We start from the raw sequence: 19,407 nt of genomic DNA, 5'->3' as shown, positions 1-19,407 counted from the left end.
TTTTTGGCCATTATTGGTGTCTCAGATCATTTCGAACGTTCATCCAAATGGCCTTTTGTCCAAATATCTTAGAGAATATCAGAGACTTGGACTAATGGACCCAAGCCCAAAATGTCTGGAACTTGGGGTGACCGGGTCTTGGTCGTCCGGGTCTTAGAAGGGTTACTGTATCTATATATATTTTATGTGTCCAACTCTGGGAATAGGCTTCACACCCTGTTCCCAAGGCCCAGTGGTCCTCCTACATACCATACACCTCCACATCACCACTAACACCCACTATCCATAATGAATACATGCTAGGGCTGTCTCATACAGGACTGGTGTATTGGTATTAGTGGGGGTATTTTTACATGTCAGTGGGTCTTCTGGTAGATCAATAAAGTCTGTTTTTTTTTTTTTTTTTTTTTAAATGAAATGTCAAATCTATAAACTGTTCCATGCCCCAGCGGTAATTTGAACCTGGGTTCGGTAGGACTGCAGGCCATCTCACTACCGACTGAGCCACTGCCTCCTCCTAAATTATAACATAAACCCATATTTCCACTTACTTTTGAGCACAGGCAAATGAACACCCTCGTGACAGAGGTGAATCTGTGTTGAGTGGTGCTTCCCCAACCCCAACACCATCACTAAAAAGACCCTCCTTTGGCAGACGAATGCGTACCAAGCACACAAAACGAAGGATGCTGGTGCTCTCTACGTCTGTGTCCCTCTCCATCTGCAGGCATAATAATAATAATCATCATCATCATCCTATCTACATCTGTGTCTCTCTACATCTGCAGGAATAATAATAATAATAATAATAATAATCATCATCATCATCATCATCATCCCAACTATCTACATCTGTGTCCCTCTCAATCTGCAGGAATAATAATAATCATCATCATCCCGACTATCTACATCTGTGTCCCTCTTCATCTGCAGGAATAATAATCATCATCATCATCATCATCTCAACTATCCTTATCTGTGTTCCTCTCCATCTGGAACTAAGGACCACCATCATCATCCTAGCCTCTTTTACCCATATAAGGATGGAAGAAGGTAGGGTCGAGAAAAATGAGGAGAGAAAATGCAACAGAATGAGAACTGTCAACAGCATGCTCAGTGAAATGGACTAAACACTCATTCAAATCCCTGGAATCCTGACTCCACCCAATAAGTATAATCTTCCACACATAAATGCTTTAATATATCTGTCATTGGAGTCAATCTGCCAGCTTAAAAAAGGATGATGCTGATGATTTTATATATATATATATATATATATATATATATATATATATATATATGTATATATATACATAACCTAAATCATGGGGAATGGAAAAATATGATATTTAAAGTGGCAAATCAGATGAAGAGGGATAATCGGGATATTATAGGTGAGCAGTGTGTGAAGAATGATGAAGGAAGGGTAGTGGTGAACAGTGAGGATATTAAACATGCATGGAGAGAGCATTATAGCTGATTGTTGAATGAGTTGTTTGACTGGGACAGGGAAGGTTTGGAGCCAGTAGATCCAGTGTTTGGACCTTGGCCTTTGATTGACACTGCTACTGTGAGCGAGGCAATAGGCAGGATGCAGGTGGGGAAGGTAGCAGGTGTGTCAGGGTTGACTGCCGAAATGTTGAAGGCCTCAGGAGATATAGGGGTGAGGTTAGTCACTGACCTGATATGATTATATATGAGTGTGTTGTCCCAGATGATTGGTTGAAGAGTGTAATTGTAAATGTGTACAAAGGGAAGGGTGATGCCCTGGAAAGAGGAAATTATAGAGGTATAAAGCTTTTAGACCAGATAATGAAGGTAATGGAGAGAGTTCTAGAAGGTATGATTAGAGAAAGAGTGAATATTGATGAGATGCAGTTTGGGTTTATGCCAGGCAGGAGGACCACTGATGCCATATTCATTGTCTGACAGCTTCAGGAAAAATATATTGGGAAGAAAAGGGATCCGTATTTTGTTTTTGTTGATTTTGAAAAGGCCTTTGACAGAGTCCCTAGAGAGGTGGTGAAGTGGACAATGAGAAAGCTTGGCTTGGAGGAGTGGCTGGTAAGGGTGGTTATGGCCATGTAAGCCTGTGGGTGCTCACACCCAGGTGAGAGTGAATGCAGATTTGAGTGACGAGTTTTCAGTGAACGTTGGTGTGCATCAGGAGTCAGTTTTGAGTCCCATGTTGTTTATCATGGTACTTGGAGCCCTCTCACGTGACTTCAGAATTGGACTCCCATGGGAGATGCAGTATGCTGATGATTTAGTGTTGATTGCAAAGAACGAAAAGGAGGTGGAGGAAAGACTTAAGAAGTGGAGAGATGGTATGGGGTGCAAGGGCTTAATGGTAAATGCAGATAAAACAAAAGCGATGATATGGGTTGGTGGCGTTATTGTCAAAGATGAGGGAGAGTGGCCATGTGCAGTGTGCCATAAGGGTGTGGGAAGTAATTCCATCTTGTGTAATGTTTGTGATAAATGGGTGCACAAGAGATGTAGTGGTATCAGAGGCAGACTGTGAGATAATGCTGATCTTATGTGTACGGCGTGTCGAGGAGAGCAGGCGGAGATTGTCAGGCGTGAAAGGATTGAACTTGCTGGTAAGTCTCTTGTGTATGTGAGTCTTGTTATTTGGGGGAAATGCTGTGTGCTGGAGGTGGGGATAGAGCTAGCTCTGTGGCTAGGGTGAGAAGTGGTTGGAAGCAGTTCAGGGAGCTGTTGCCTCTCCTGACAATGAGAGGACTCTCCCTACGTGGTAAGAGGTCTTTGTATACCCACTGGGGATGTTTTTTTTTTCAAGAATACTCCCCCAGTATCCCTGCTTGTCGTACGAGGTGACTAAAAGGGTTGGCGGAGGGTTAGTGCCCCTCTCCAGAAAACAGTTAACTAAAAAGACGAAAAAGAAGCCTTGGACAAGGACTGACCAAAAGATGACGACCAAGGACCGGACAATGGACATGGTACGGATCGCGATTTTTTTTTTTTTTTTTTTTTTTTTTGTCCGACTCTGGGCATTGGCTTTACAGCCTGCTCTCAAGGCCCAGTAGTCCTCCTACATACATACACCTCTACATGTCACCACTTCAGCACTAACAACCACCATCCATACTGAATACATGCTAGGGCTGTCTCGTACAGGACTGGTGTATTGGTATTAGCGGGGGTATTTTTACGACAGGTCGGCGGGTCGTCAGGTAGATCAGTAAAGTCTGATTTTTATGAAATTCAAATCCTCAAACTGTTCCCTGCCCCAGTCGGGATTTGAACTTGGGTCCGGTAGGACTGCAGGCCACCTCCCTACCGATTGACCCACTGCCTTCCCCATGGAATGTAAGGGGTGTGAATGATGAGGTGAAAGAGAGAGAGATTATCCATGTGCTTGAGGGTGCGAAAGTGGATGTATGAGGAGTAACTGAAAATAAATGGGGAGGAGAGAGTGTGAGAGAATGGGAGTATGGATGGGGTATATGTGCAGGAGTAGGTGAGAATGAGAGGGCAAAAAAAGGAGTGTGTATTGCTGTGAGTAAAAGATGGAAGAAGAACATAAAAGAGTATGGATCAGTTGGGTCATGAATTGTGTGGGTAAGATTGGAAGTTGGAATACAAATGTAGGCGATTGTGTGCGTGTATGTGCTAACGCAAAATCGTGCAACCAGAGTGAGAGAAGAGTTCTTGACAAATGTGGAAGTGTGCATGGAAAAGTTTGGAAGGAATGAGAGGGTGTTTTTGATTGGTGATATGAATGGTAAAGTAGGGAATGTGAAGGTGGATGGAATAGTTGGTGAGTGGGGTGTGCCTGTTGGGATAGATGAGAATGGCAGTGTGTTAGTGAATATTTGTGCTGGGAGGGGGTTGGTGATAGCCAATTCCTTCTTCAGGCACAAAATGATCCACAGGTATACATGGCGAGTGATGAGAAGGGTGGTTGGTGAACTGAATGAAAGGAAGGCAATGATTAATTAAGTGTATGTAGATGAAAGGATGCAAAGATGTGTAATGGATGCAAGAGCATATAGAGGTTTGGGGAGTGGACTTTCTGACCACTACTTGGTGGTGGCCAGAATCAAGTTCCAAGTAAGATGGAGAAATAGAAGAAGGGAAGGATGGGGGTAAGGAGTAGTTGCAAGGAGAGTGGAAAGGTTGCAAGAGGATGAGAAAGAGGTATAAGACAGAAGTGGATGAACGATTGGGGAAATATGAATTGGAGCAGATGGGGGACATGGAAGGTGTGTGCAGGATATTCAATGAAGAAAAATATGTGCAGCATGTGATGTGGTGTGTGGGGTGAAGAGAAGCCGGAGGGGGGTGCAAGGAACAGCGTGGTGGAATGAAGAGGTGAGACAGGCTGTGACACAAAAGAAGACAGCACACAATGAATGGATGAGAAATAGGGGCGTGGAAGAAGTTGAGAGGCGGAAGAGACAGTTATATGTAAAAAGGAAGAGAGAGGTGAAAAGATTAGTAAGAGAGAGTAAGAAGAGAGTGGATGAGGAATTTGGAAGGAATCTGAGTGTAAAGTGGAGGGACAGTAAGCAAATATTCTGGAAAGAGGTGAAGAGTGTAAGACAAGGTGGAAGTGAAGTTATCAGGGGAGTGAAAGATAAAAATGGCAGATTACTAGTGGAGAAGGGAGAAAAAGTGAGCAGATGGAGAGAACACTTTAAAGAACTGTTAACATAGAGGATGGATGTAATGTGAGTATAAGTGGCTGGGAGAAGGAAAGAGGTGAGAAGACAGGAAGAAATCAGTAGGATAGAAGTTATGGAAGCACTGAAGAGAGTCAAACTGGGGAAAGCCTCAGGAATTGATGGAGTGTGGGGTGAAATGCTGAAGCATGGGGGAGAGATAGTAGTAGAATGGATGTGGAAGATGTGCAGATTGGCCTAGGAGGAAGGTAGAGTCCTGGAGGATTGGAAGTCAGGTATAATTATTTCCTTGTACAAAGGAAAAGGGGAATAAGAAGTGTGTGGTAATCAAAGGGGCATTTGTCTTTTCAGTATAATAGGAAAAATGTATGGTAGGATACTTATTGACAGAGTTAGAGAAATATCAGGGGAATTAGTTGGAGAACAGGGAGGCTTTAGGAAGGGAAGAGGTTGTGTAGATCAAATATTCATAATTAGTTGGAGAAGAACAGGGAGGCTTTAGGAAGGGAAGAGGTTGTGTAGATCAGATATTCATTCTTAGATCTTTAGTGGAAAAGTTTCTAGAGAAGGGAAAGAAGTTGTATGCGGCTTTCATGGATTTCGAGAAAGCATATGACAGGGTGGAGAGACAAGAATTGTGGAAAGTATTAAGAATATATGGAGTAGATGGGAAGTTGTTGAATGCTGTGAAGAGTATGTATGATGGTTCTAAGGCTGCAGTGCATGTGGATGGTGAACAGAGTGAATTTTTCTCTTTTAAGGTCAGGTTGAAACAGGGATGTGTCATGTCTCCATGGTTGTTCAATCTGTACATGGATGGGGTAATAAAATAGGTACAAGGTAGGGCAGTGGATGTTGAAGTGGCCCTGGTGTGAGAGGGTAGTGTTTGGAAACTCTTTGTACTGTTGTTTGCAGATGATACTGTGTTGTTGAGTGAAGACAAAGGGGAGCTGCAAGGCTTGGTGTATGAGTTTGGGAGAGTGTGTAAGAAACGGAATCTAAAGGTGAATGTAGGGAAGAGTAAAGTGATGGTCTTTGAGAGAGGTGAAGTCAGTGAATGTACAGTGAGGTTGGAAATGGAAAATGTGAGTATGTTTAAGTACTTGGGTAGTGTGATGAGTAAGGATGGAAGTTTGGAGGGTGAAGTGCTTGAAAGGGTATAACAAGGAAGAAAGGTTGCTGGTTCCTTGAAGACAGTGATAAGAAACAAGGAAGTGAGCATGGAAGTGAAAAAGTTATTACATGACAGTATTGTGATACCAACTCTGACGTATGGAAGTGAAGCTTGGACGTTGTTGGAGAGACACAAGTCAAGAGTGAGAGCAGTGGAAATGAGTTATTTGAGAGGAGACTGTGGAGTCACATGGGGAGACAGGCTGATAAATGAAGATGTGAAGGAGCGTTGTGGTGTGGATGTGGATGTGATAGGAAGCATTAGGAGAAACACACTGAGGTGGTTTGGCCATGTGGAGTGAATGGAGAGTGAGAGACTGATGAGTAGAGTGTATGTGAGTGTGGTGGAGGTGGAGAGATGGAGGGGAAGGCCAAGGATGAAATGAAGGGATGAAGTGGAGAGGTATATGAGAGAGGGGGGTGTGAGCTGGGAGCAGGGCAGTGAAATGGTGGGGGACAGGGTGATGTGGAGGCGATTTGTTTGTGGCCACCCCTTACGGGATTGAGGCATCTGGCAATAGATAGATAGATGCGTTAGGAGTGTAATACTGTATGGTAGTGATACCTGGGCAGCAAAGGAGGAGGATATTCACTGGCTCAGACATACAGAAATGACAATGATTAAGTGGATGTGCAGTGCGTCCCTGTGTCCAAGGCCTGGGGGGGCTGGGTTTACAATGGAAAAGTTGAGAGGTAGGTTGAGACTGGAGTGTATTGGTGTTGTGATAAGGAGAGGTACATTGAGATGGTTTGGGCATGTGGAGAGGATGGGGGATGATAATTGGGTGCAGAAGGTGAGAAGTGTTAATATTGGGGGTGGGGTTACGAGGGTTAGACCAAGAAAGACGTGGGATGAGGTCATTAAGTGTGACCTCATGGTTAAGGGACTGAACAGGGAGGCTGCAATAGATCGTGCAGCGTGGAGAACCACCATTAGGTGACCAAGGCCAACACATGCAAGCATGTTGAAGCCTTCAAAAAAGAAAACAAAAATGATAAAAATATATATATATATATATATATATATATATATATATGTATACACATACATACAATCTCTGACATCCAGCAATCAACCCTAAAACAATGAATCATTAAATCAGTGCCTTGTTAAGTGGAAGAAGGGGCTATATTTGAGGGTAGATGACCAGCCTATGTTCCTTGGTGGCATTACAGTACACACTCACATATAGAACCTTTGACATCCAGCAACTGAATTCAAAATAATGTATCATCAACTCCTATGCTTTGTATATCTTGGTAAGAAACAAGGCACATTTATGGGCAGATGCCCAGCCTACTTCCCTAGTGGCATTACACACTCACATGTATGACTTCCGATGTCCAGCAATTAAAACCAAAAAAATGTGACATCAAATCCTGTGCCTTGTTCAGTGGAAGTTGGACACAGTCACTCAACCTGTTTCTCCTCTTCCTCTTAATGAAGACTTGGCTGCCTCCCAGCGATATCACACCATCGCTGACTGCTTTTTGGTAGTCCTGGGCCGAGTAGAAACTTACATATGCAAACCATGTGTCCTCACTGAAAAAGTAAATAAATACCATACTGACCTCTTTTCCCACCTAAGGACAGGGAAAAAAAGGGGGGAGGGGGCAGAATATAGGGTTCAAAGCCTATGCCTAGAGACGGACACATTAAAAAAAAAAAAAAATCACCAACTCTCCCCTGTTTAAAATCATATGACATTACTAGGAATAGAATAAGAGTTGTACTGACACAAAGACAGTTCAAAGACACAGGGTTTAACCCTTCAGTCCAGCACAGTACATCCTCATTATAGTACTGTGCTTCTATTTCATTCTTAGGGACAAGTGGCTCAATAAGGAGGCTGCTAGAGACTGAGCAGCGAGGCGTCACCATTAGGTGACCAAAGCCAATGCATGCAAGCACGCTGGGGCTTTTATAATGATATGACGATGACAATGGCAGTGGTGGAAAGCTGGAGAAAGGCAGCTTCAGCCTGCAGTGCACTGGGTGCACATCCATATGAGTCTAGGGCCACAAACACAACTAATAATGTCAGGACTCCATATTATAATTACAAATCATAATAGATTAATAGATAAATAGATAGACAGAGAGACAGATTGAAGCAGCAAGTCAGATGATGAGAAGGTATTGTGTCTGCGAGAATCAAGCAATGCTAAACATGTTTACACACTCTAATGCTTGATAGGCACACGACAGCACCTCGTGACCATACACAGACATACACACATACCCACACACAGGTTTCTAGAACATTCCAATAACAGTGTAACATACGTGACATGACCCCTGCTACACCAGAATTTAGGAAGCAGAGGGCAGAAGGAGACAGGCCAAAGAACCGACAGGTAGTGGAGAGAGTGAACAAGAAGAGGGGTCCAACTAGACTTACTTAGTGTATTCAGTCTCTGTAATACATACACTGCTCAACTTAAGATTTTGCTCTGAAGATAATAAATCAAGATAAACTCCCTGTATTCATCTTTAAATCCTACTACAAGAATTGAAAGTTACATTTGGAGTCTAGGGCCACAAAAACAACAACTAATAATACGTACTCATCTCCCATGAATGGTTTCTGGCAGCTGGATCTAAACACTGATATCCGATATATGGGACCATAATGTGACAACTTCTTTTCAATCTCCATCTGAAACAAATAAATATATACAATACAACAGTAGTTGGGGGCACCCACCATCCACTCACTCAATGTAGAGTGATGCCATATGAGCTCTACACTGAGTGACAAGCCAAATGGTTTCCTGAACCCAGGAAACAATTTACAGTACTACGCTGGGTGGTAACCATATAACCAGGGTTTCTGGCAGGGTTAAGTGTTCCCCAGATTCCCCTGTCCAAAATCACTTATTCATGGGAGTCGTTTCAGAGAGCCTCGGAGGGCCCAATACCTGCCCAGGGCCCCAACCAAATGGGCAGACTCGCATGGCCATGTGGAATGTGAGAGGTGTGACTGAGGAGAGCAAGAGGATGGAAGTGGTGAATGTGTTCAATATATGCCATGATGGCATTGTGTGAAATGAACGTGAAAGGGTGAGAAGTGGAGGAGTGGGAGGGTGTGAAATGTGTAAGACCAGGAATGAAAGGGTGAGGAAGATGTAAGGAAGGAGTAGTTTTGTTGATGAATGAGGTGTGGCAGAGTGGAATAAGAGACTACAAATATGTCAGCTCGAGGTGTATGTATGTCAAGTTCAAGTTTGAGAAGGTGAAAGTGGCAGTGATTGTAGCATATGCACCGTGTGAGGACAGGTGTGAGAGAAAGACAGATTTTGCGATGAGCTGGATGAAGTAATGGGAGAAATGCCCAGGAGCTACAAGGTGATCATAATGGGGGATATGAATGGACGAGTTGGCACTGGTCCTGAGGATGACATAATGGGTTGTTATGGAGTACCAGGAGAAAATGATAATGGGAAGCAACTAAAGGATTTGTGCCTTGAGAGGAGGTTGTGCATTTGTAACTCGTATTTCAAACACAAAGATGCACATAAATATACAGGGTACTGAGGAAACGGGGATCGTGTTGAAAGAAGCCTGATTGATTATGTGCTCGTAGAGAGGTCGATGATGGGAATGGTTGCTAATATGAGGGTCGTGACAGGACGATGTGGAGGTCTGTCAGATCATATGATTGTGGTAAGATCAAGCTGAGAGGAGTGAGGTGGATCAGGAGAGAAAGGAGCAGTCAGGGAGAAAGGCTGAAAATTGAGAAGCTGAGGATCAAAGAAATGGCAGATGATTATAGGATCAATGTTGAGGAGGAGTTAGAATCAGTGAAGTGGAATGAAATGGATCTGGACAGCCTGTGGAATGCATATAGGGATTGCTTAGTTAGGAATGCTAAAGTGGTGTGCGGTGTGGCAAGAGTAACAACAAAGAGGAAAGGTACGGCATGGTGGGATGAGGAGGTTAAGAGAGTGGTGGAGGAAAAGAGGAAGAAATGGCTAAAGTTGTTACAGGATAGGGATTCAGTTGAAATGAGAACTGAGTACTGTATATTAAGAGCAAGAAGCACATAGACTAGTGAAGAGGAAAAAGGAGACAAATGATGATCTGGGAAGAAAAATGAATGCAAACTACTCTGAAAATAGGAAGTTATTCTGGAGAGAGATGCAGAAATGTAGAAGTGAAAGCAGAAAGAAATGGGATGGTGTGAAGGATGCAGGTGGTAGATTATTAACCCATGGAGATGAAGTAAGGATCAGACAGAAAGAATATTTTGAAAGCCTGATGAATGGGAATAGAGAGAGCAGAGCAGCTGTAAACATGATTGGTTTTGGGGGTGTGCAGAGAAGGAATGCAGTGCTAGGAGACGTGACACTCGCACAGGTGAAGAGTGCTGTGAAGCGGCTGAAAAATGGGAAAGCGGCTGGGGTTGATGAGGTGTATGCAGAGATGCTTAAGTGTAGTGGAGAGAATGGAATGAAGTGCTTGTTGGAGATATGTAAGAAGGCATGGATGAGTGAAACTGCACCTGCAGAGTGGAAAAAGGCTGTGATTGTACCCTTGTACAAAAATAAAGGTGAGCGAAGTGAGTGCAAGAATTATTGTGGCATAAGTTTACTGAGTGTGGTAGGGAAGGTATATGGAAGAATTATTATAAAGAAAGTAAGAGATATCAGAAGTCCTATAGAGTGATGAATAGGGTGGCTTTAGGAGTGGCAAAGGATGTGTGGATCAAGTATTTGCAGTGAGACAGATGGCAGAGAAGGATTGTGAGAAGGACCATAAGGTGTTTATGGCATTCATGGATCTGGAAAAAGCATATGACAAAATGGACAGAGAGGTATTGTGGAAAGTTTTCCGCATGTATGGTGTAGATGGTATGCTGCTAGGTGCTGTCATGAGTTTTTATGATAGTGGCGAAGCATGTGTAAAGGTTAATGGGCATCTAAGTGAATGGTTCACGATTGGTGTGGGCGTGCGACAAGGTTGTGTGATGTCCCCATGGTAGTGGTAGTAGTAGTTGTTCCCTAGGCAGTCTGGCTGAACAGCCCCGAGTCCCTCAGGAAGGCCATGGCCAAGACCGGGCTTTCCCATACAGCTCTCAAAGAGTGTATGTTGTGTTGTTGGCGCAGGTGATTGTGTGCAATGCAGTCTTCCATAATGTGCTTAACAGTATGGGGTGCTGTGTTACATCCTGGACAGGCATCAGTGATGGAGTCATCCAGCCTCTTCTGGTAGCTTAAGAGGGTGGATGATGCCAACATCTCAGTCTGGCCAGGTGGACCCTGTCCCCATGATTGTTCAATATACAATATAATTATATGAATGGGGTAATGAGAGAAGTAAAAACATGAGTAATGGAGAGAGGGATGGCGTTGGTAATGAATGGTGATGGATGGAATATCTCATATTTGCTGTATGCTGATGATACAGTACTGCTTGCAAGTACCAGACAAGAACTTGGTAGGCTAGTGCAGAGTTTTGTTGATGTCTGTGAGTGTTGTGCCTTGAGAGTAAATGTAGAAAAGAGTAAAGTGATGGTTATTGAGAGAGGTGACTCTCAGTGTGATGTTACAGTGAATGGAGAGAGACCGGAATTGGTGAGAGAGTTCAAATACCTGGGTACAGTGATAGAGAGGAAAATGTGCAAAAGAAGTTGAAAGCAGAGTGACACAAGGAAGAAAGGTAGCTGGTGCAATGAAAGCCTTGATAAGAAACAGAGGTTTGAGTGCTGCAGCTGCACGAGGCTTACATGTGGGAGTGTTAGTGCCAACTTTAACATATGGATGTGAGACTATGGTGTGGCATGAAAATGAAGTCATGAGTAAAAGCAGTGGAGATGGGACTGCTGAGGAATGTATGTGGAGTACTGAGAGTGGGTAGGATACGAAACAATGTGATTCGTGAAAGGTGTGGAGTGCGGAAGTTGGTGGACACCAGAATTGAAGAAAGTGTACTAGAATGGTATGGTCATGTGGAGAGAAGTGATATGGTGAAAAAAGTTTATTAGGTGAATTTGAAGGAGGAAGGAGGCGAGGTAGGCCAAGGAGAAGGTGGAGAAAGATGGTGGACGAGTGTGTGAGGAAGAGAGATTTGGAAGTTGGTGAAGTTAGGAAACTGACAAGAGATCGAGCTGGCTAGATGAATGTTTTGAGAAGTGCATGATCAGGGATTTTGGCACCCCTTTTTAATAAGGCAGTGTCCAGATTGACTCAATCAGATCCAATTATGTGAAGCTACAGAGCGTGGCGAATGTTTTTGGTGTATCTGATGGAGCCAGGATTCTAGGGGCTTGAATGGTGGGTGAATGGAAGCATGGCCCATTAGATTGGGCAAATTTGGGCTGTCTGGACATTGCTACTCCTCACCCTGCCCTTGGCTGGGAAAGGAGGTCTGGATGATGATGATGATGATACAATTTCTCACATTCAAAATGCTTGGCTCCTGAGGCTTTACAGAAACAGGAGTATTTTGGAAGGTGGAATCATATGGTAACTATGACAAAGTCAAGTAAAAACTGCCTTACAGTATCATGAACTTTAAATGCAATGAAGTCCCTTGAAATATATCATCTGATGCTATACCTGTCCATATATATAAACTTTTCATATATGTACTGATTGTGTGAGGACTACTGACACCCCCATATTACATGGAAAAATATTTTGGGATGTGAAGGTTTTAGGAAAATGGATGTTCTGATTAACAAGGCATTACTGTACTATTTTGGGGTTAATGAAGGCTATACCTAACCCTTCTTTATTTAACCTTCCAGCACAAAACACGTCCTCTATCATCATCATCTAACCCAGTGTTGCCCCATGAGGAGCGTAGATGCCCGAGGCTAGGCAAGACAGTCCTGACATTTAAGATGTGAGTGACCAGTCTCACTCATCCCTGCATGGCATTACATGAGCAATAAACCCCAACCATCCCTTGGATATGAATCGACACAGGCTCAATCCGGTTAGAGTGCCTTAATTACCCACTAAACCACCAGGCGCCATAGTCTGGTTATATGGTTAACACCCAGTGTAGCAAATGGTTTCCTGGTGTACAGGAAACCATTTGGCTTGTCACTCAGTGTAGAGTCATCCATAGACAGATAGAAGAGGAATCAAGGAAAGAACAATGTAAGAGGAAGGAAAGATGGAAGGAAGGAAAGGACAGCCACCTGAGCAGCACTACATCGAGTGAGTGGATGGTGAATCATGTGATTCAAAGAATAAAATATAAATGATTTCATACAACTGATGGAAGTGAGAAATAAAAAGCATTTCAAAGAGCATCACTTGTTTACTGATTAGCTAATACACCTGCTGTGGTGCTGGAGAGGGATATCTTCACTTGGTGGCATTAATAGGACTGGGTGGTTCCAATGTCTGGTTATAAATGTGCAGAGGTATATGAGGAAGGGGGCTGTAAGTTAGCAGGGAGGTGAAATGGCAGAGAACAGGGCGACATGGAGGTGATTTGTTTATGGCCACCCCACACAGAATTAAAGCATCTGGCTATTGATAGACAGACAGATAGATGGATGTCAGCTGGTTTGACTTTCTACTATATATACAGTATCTGTTAAACACTGGGAAGAGACTTAGGCTATTTCCCTGTCTGTGCATTACCTCCAGGTGTTCCTGGGTGCCAGTCCATTTGAAGCTGGGCAGTCGTACTTCATGATCATCGGGAGGACATCTGACAGGAATCACTTCAATATCCTGGTAATGTACAGTATGACAGAGGGTGGTTAGGCATTGGGTGTACCTACTCCACTTTATTTTATATATATATATATATATAGATGACCAAAGGAAAGAAAAATTATATTAAAAACAAAAAATAATTTTCACCTGCCAAAGATCTCTAACCTCCTCCAGTTCAGCTGATGGCCAAGTGTAGTGGCAAGGAGTTAATAAAGAGGTGTGTGTGGAGTAACATGGACAGACAGACAAATAAGGAAGTGCTTGAGTGTTGTGATCCTGCTGTACAAGTGACCGAGTGTTCAGAGAAATGCTCCACAATGATCTGGCCATGTGGAGAGGACAGGGAATGAGACACTGATGTAAGAGTGATGTGAGGTGGAGGAGGAGACCATGGAAAACATGTGCAATAAGCAGAGGGGCAAAGAAAGGAAATAAAAAAAAAGAAAAAAGGAAATAGAAAAGAAAGAAAAAAAAATACAGTAAGCCCCCGCGTTTGGCGAATTTCAACTTGGCGAAACTCACTTTTGGCGGTAGGGTGGCCACGGACCACCGAATGCGCACTTGGCGATTTGAATTCAAACTTGGCGGTCCCCTGGCGGTCCCCCCCCCACTCGATGTGCCACAAGAACAGCCCCAAAAGCAGCCACAAGAACAGCCGCAACCTCCCCAGCCATCCCAACCTCCCCAGCCAAGCTTCGCTGCCCTCTTTAAGCTGGATGCTGACTTTTCTGGATTCGATGAAGTGGATGATCAAGAGAGACAAATGGTTGCTAAGGGGGTTATGGGGGAGGAGGGGGAGAGTGATGAGGAAAGTGGTGGTAGCAACTAAGCTGCCCCCACTGCCACTCAGACGTCCCCAGCCAAGCAAGCCTATCTTCACTCTATTTACGGTTAGTTACAACCTTTATATCATGTCTTATTAGCTTTATTTATTGTTTATTGGTCTGTTTTCTACATGTGTATTAATATGTGAAGGCAAAAGATTTTATTTCAGCTCGAAAGATGGTGTTTTAGGGGTCAAAAGGGGGACTTTGGCAATGACCAAAGACTGATTGAGGCACTTTATAGGCAATTTATATGGTAAAAAGAACTCGCGTTTGGCGAAATTCGCATTTGGCGGTAGTTTCGCCAGACTAATTGGATCGCCAAACGCGGGGGCTTACTGTACAAGGAAAGAGAAAAAAGGAAATGAAAAGAAAAATAATGAAGGAAGTAACGAAAGAATGAAGCAGCAGCTAAAGGATGGTAGGGAGGGAGAGAAGGCAGGATGGAAATAAAGGATGGAATGAAAGAAAGGATGAAAACTGCACTGGTGAGGAGAGAACAGTGTTGGTATTTTAGTAGTTTTGGACACCCACACCCCTTGTTTAAGCTAACAGGTTAGTTTTGTTAAGAGATTATAATACTATCTGGTTAGGTTTGATCTCCTTAGTTTAGTTAGGTTAGGTTTGTTAGACAAGTTTAGGTTAGGCAAAAGAAAAATAAATAAATAAATAAATAAAAGTAATGACTGTCCAATATTGCAATTTTCCCAGGCTGTGCTCTACCCCTCTGTCTGGGTAAGCAGACCTACTGACAAGCAGTGGTGTACTGAGGGGGGGGGGCATGCAACAATGGCCCCCCCTTGCCTTTTGCAATATATATCTATATCTATGTATGTATACTGTATATTTTGTCATACTGTCCAGTATTCCTGTCTATTTCGCTGAAGTTTTATATATACTGTATATATATATAAAAAAAAAATGTGAGTGTTTGAAAGTTAGTAATATAAGGTTATTGGAGAATCATAGCTCAGTGGCACAGAGTACTTGAAAATGACTTTAGAATATGCTATATTTATGTCATATACCCATTACATATGGCCTCAAAATGATTATAAAATTGGCCAAAATGCTAAATTTTCTCCAGGGGGGCTTACAGTGCCCCCAAACCCTCCAGCTGTACGGGCTCATTGTGCTCGCCGAAGTCATGGGATGTAAAAAAAAAAAATAAAAAATCTATCTATCTATCTATATACCTGGTAGAGTTGAGCAGAGGGTGTTGCAATGGTTTGGACATAGGGAGAGAATGGATAATGAGCGATTGGTGAAAAAGATAACTAGATCTGATGTGAGAGGTGTAAGGCTGAGAGGAAGACCACGAATAGGATGGATGGACAGTGTGAAGAGAGCGCTGGATGCGAGAGGGATGTCTGTTGAGCAAGGAAGAGTGGCTGTGCGTGACAGAAATAAATTGAGAGAAATTGTGAATAAATAAGTGATGACGCAGCCCTGAGGGGATATTCTCCCGCATTTGGTCTGATCAGCTAGTCAGGTCAGGTGCGGGTAAGGGGATGGGTCTGTTATGATGTGGCAGGGGTAAACCAGTTCTGCTGTCGGGCCCTGCTGCGGATGTCACTGATTGCATTGCCCAGTTGACCCTTGTGCGGTGTGGTGCGGTGAGGATCTGTCCGTTCTCCCCTTTGGGGCTAAGATGCAAATGAATGTGTTTGAATGGATGAGTAAATGGAGAGTGAGTCGTCCTGTCTCGGCTACCTCCCTTTCCTTGGGGGAAGCAGCCTAGGTATATAAAAATAAAAAAAAAAATAAATAAATAAAATCAAACTTTCTGGGTATGCCACTGTTGACAAGTAAGCAGCCACCTTCCTGTGGGGTGATGTGCCTCACCATGGTCAAAATATGATCCTCCCACATGGTGAGGTGCAAAAAAAAAAAAAAAAAAAAAAAAAAAAGACTGTCCCCAAGGGAGTGCACTGTATAGAGATATGTGGGAGTATGTTTGTAGCCCAATCTCAGTCCAAGCTTTGCCTGTGGTAGTGTGGTTGAGTTCACCACTTGAGTATGTTGTGCAAGGCCAGCTACCTGGTCTTGGCCCATGTCAGTTCCATGGTAGTACCTCCTGGGATGATAAACACCCACCTTCTACTGGTACCAGGTGTCTTTCTGGTTCATTAACAGGTGTCACACCTAACCTATGGTCACCTGTGACTATGCAGGGCAGGGGGTGCCATCTTCCCTGGGTAGGGCATGTCAAGTTGCATACACCAACTTTACCAAGTAAAATTGTCTAATGGTAGCCTAAAAGAGATGTGTCCTACAAAGAGGAAGAGAATATAGAAGAATGAAATTGGTAAAAGTGGGGAAAACTGTGCAGGCGGGGAATTAGTGAACCATTAGTCGATACTTTGTGAATATAATAAAAATCCCATCCTAAAGGTACTCAGAAACGTCAAAATGACTTCCCATCCTAACCAATTTTATCAATGATATTGAGAACACATACTCTGTCACGGGTCAGTTCTACATAATATAGCTTTTCTGATACATATAACATACATACCATTGATGATGAGGGCGATAAACTTCACAGATAAGACAAGCAACGAGACCCTCCACAATACTCAACGGTAACACTTCAAACTGAGTGAGACTGAGGCCGCCACAAGTAAACATTGCTCAACCACACTTTTAGATGGGAAGTATCGTACCGGCCACTCAAATTTATCGATTTTTCGTTGGAATTATCGTACAATATTATTTTTTTTAACAGTGTTTAAGAATCTGATGTTTTAAAACTGTCGCCAATACCTTGGGTATTTACTGAAAACTTACCCATTACAATCTTCAGAACCGGAATTTTGTAAGGTACTGACATACTCACGTGTATATTTATTGTAATGCTAGGTGAAAAAGGCCGGACTCCTCGGTCCTAAAGCACCTAACGTGTAACGGGGTCTTCTTTCGAGACCGGAGCTTAGAGCAATGAAAGAGAGGCAGGACACAAAAACTTCAGGCAATAACCTTTTACACGTATATTACCACAGTCAGACACAGGACAAAAGCAGAAGATATTACAACACAATACATGACACATAAATAAAACCTTAACTAGGATACTGGCTTAACTAATTCTGTTGCCAATACAGAAAGTCTAGTGAATACAGGGAACACTGGCGCGCGTGGGAGCGCGAGAAGAGGGAATTCACACGGGAGGGAGGAGGGAAAGGACTCGTGACGGGCCGGAACAGAGTTATGGTAATATTGGGAGAGGGTAAGTATTATTAATTCACTCTTAGTATCACCTGATAGCAAAGGAGTTTTGATATTTGATTCTATCTCTTGTTTACGTTACATTAGCTATGGGGAAGAGATTCTTTAGGAAGCGAGGGAGTAGAGGGACACTGGATATTCATTGTGTTTACGGTAATATAAACGGGAGAATATTATTTTCACTTCTCTATTGTTTTCTAGTAATAAGGGGCATGGGTATATTTTCACTACAGAGGATTCCTCAGGGAAAGAACCTTACTGGTTTTCTGTAAGGGCGTCACTTGTGAGTCGGATTCCTCAGAACTCACTACACTCGTTCTTACTCATTCGCCCGTGATTTCACTCACCCCGATATTTGACATACATTAAGTCACTGTATCACTGTAACCTGTTTTCTAGGGCAACGTCACAGTTAACATAATTTCACTTCACTAGTTCTGGGGCAATACCACAATACAGTACCACATTATAAACATAAATCACTCGTGTCGTGAGGGCGGCGGGGAGACACACCGGCGTCTACTCCGCCGAACTAGGGGCACCGCCAAGGGAGGGCGTGCCGAGAGGGCACGGGACGGCTCGCAGGGGCGTCCTCTCGTGTCCAGGGCTGCACGTGGCACAGGAGCCCGTAGTCTCCGGGCTGGGTTTAGGGGTGTGGCCCTCAGGACTGGGGCCAAACAGGTCCAGAAGTCTCTGCCTCAGGTTTCGGCCGGAGGTGGAGGTCTTACGCCGTCTCTTGGGCGTGGAGAGGTCGCGCCCGGGTGTCCTAGGGAGGGCCTGGAGTGACTGAGGACTGTGGTCCACAGAATCAAGGGGCGCCGTCAGGGAGGGGCTGCGACACCGCCCTACACTAGGGTCCGTCAAGTGGGTCTTCTCCAGGGCCAGGCGTAGAGACCGGAGGCCAGGGGAAGCCGTTAGGCCTCGCAGGGTCTGTCTGGTGCTGAGGAGCCAGGCGCCTGCCTCACGCAGGGGCGATGACAACAGCTCCTTTTGGCCGTGGGGCCTGGCAATTGGCCGTGGCTGCCCAGGGGCACAACTATATGGCGCCAAGGCCTGGCAATTGGCCGTGGCCTGTGTGGGGGAGTCAGCGCTCCTCTGGTCACCTCTCGAGCGACAGTAGACCGTTCTCTTCTGCAGGAGGGGGGAGCGGCAGTAGGCCGTCTCAGGGGCAGTGCCTTCGGAGCGGCAATTGGCCGTCTCCTTCGGCAGGAGGGAAGAGCGGCAATCAGCCGTCTCAGGGGCAGCACCTTCAGAGCGGCAGTAGGCCGTCTCCTTCAGCAGGAGAGAAGAGCGGCAATCAGCTGTCTCAGGGGCAGCACCTTCAGAGGGGCAGTAGGCCGTCTCCTCTGGCGGGAGGGAAGAGCGGCAATCAGCCATCTCAGGGGCAGCACCCTCAGAGCGGCAGTAGTCTGTCTCCTTCGGCAGGAGGGAGGAGCAGCAATCGGCCGTCCCAGGGGCAGCACCTTCAGAGCGGCAGTAGGCCATCTCCTTCGGCAAGAGGGAATAGTGGCAATTGGCCGTCTCAGGGGCAGCACCTTCAGAGCGGCAGTAGGCTGTCTCCTTCGGCAGGAGGGATGAGCAGGAATAGGCTGTCTCAGGGGCAGCGCCTTCAGAGCGGCAGTAGGCCGTCTCCTTCGGCAGGAGGGATGAGCGGCAATAGGCCATCTCCTTGGGCAGAAGAGAAGAGTGGCAGTAGGCCGTCTCGAAGGAAACACCTTCAGTGCAACGCTTGGCCGACTGACGAAGGCGGGAACAGCAATTGGCTGTCTCCAGAGGGACGCTGTCAGGAACTGAGATATCAGCTCCACCCCGGTCTGATCCAGCAATCCCACTCCCCGAAGGTAGTGTCCTCC

General features: G+C 44.6%; 1 protein-coding gene across 1 annotated transcript in view; it reads right to left on the bottom strand.

The window, feature by feature from the left end:
- LOC145394538 (RAD52 motif-containing protein 1-like) overlaps positions 1–19,407 on the bottom strand; it is a 48,903-nt gene that overhangs the window by 28,452 nt on the left and 1,044 nt on the right. Inside the window, exons 2-5 of the mRNA XM_080268373.1 lie at positions 13,425–13,517; positions 8,391–8,482; positions 7,149–7,365; positions 552–721 (exon numbers count right to left, since the gene is read on the bottom strand). Coding sequence (XP_080124499.1) covers positions 552–721; positions 7,149–7,365; positions 8,391–8,482; positions 13,425–13,517 — 572 coding nt within the window. The remainder of the gene's footprint in view (positions 1–551; positions 722–7,148; positions 7,366–8,390; positions 8,483–13,424; positions 13,518–19,407) is intronic.

The sequence above is a fragment of the Coenobita brevimanus genome, chromosome 27, assembly GCF_032717465.1.
Source record: "Coenobita brevimanus isolate Jiangsu-jjx chromosome 27, ASM3271746v2, whole genome shotgun sequence".
Lineage (NCBI taxonomy): Eukaryota > Metazoa > Arthropoda > Malacostraca > Decapoda > Coenobitidae > Coenobita > Coenobita brevimanus.
The sequence above is the reverse complement of the archived record's forward strand: the minus strand, read 5'-3'. Positions and strand labels throughout refer to the sequence as shown.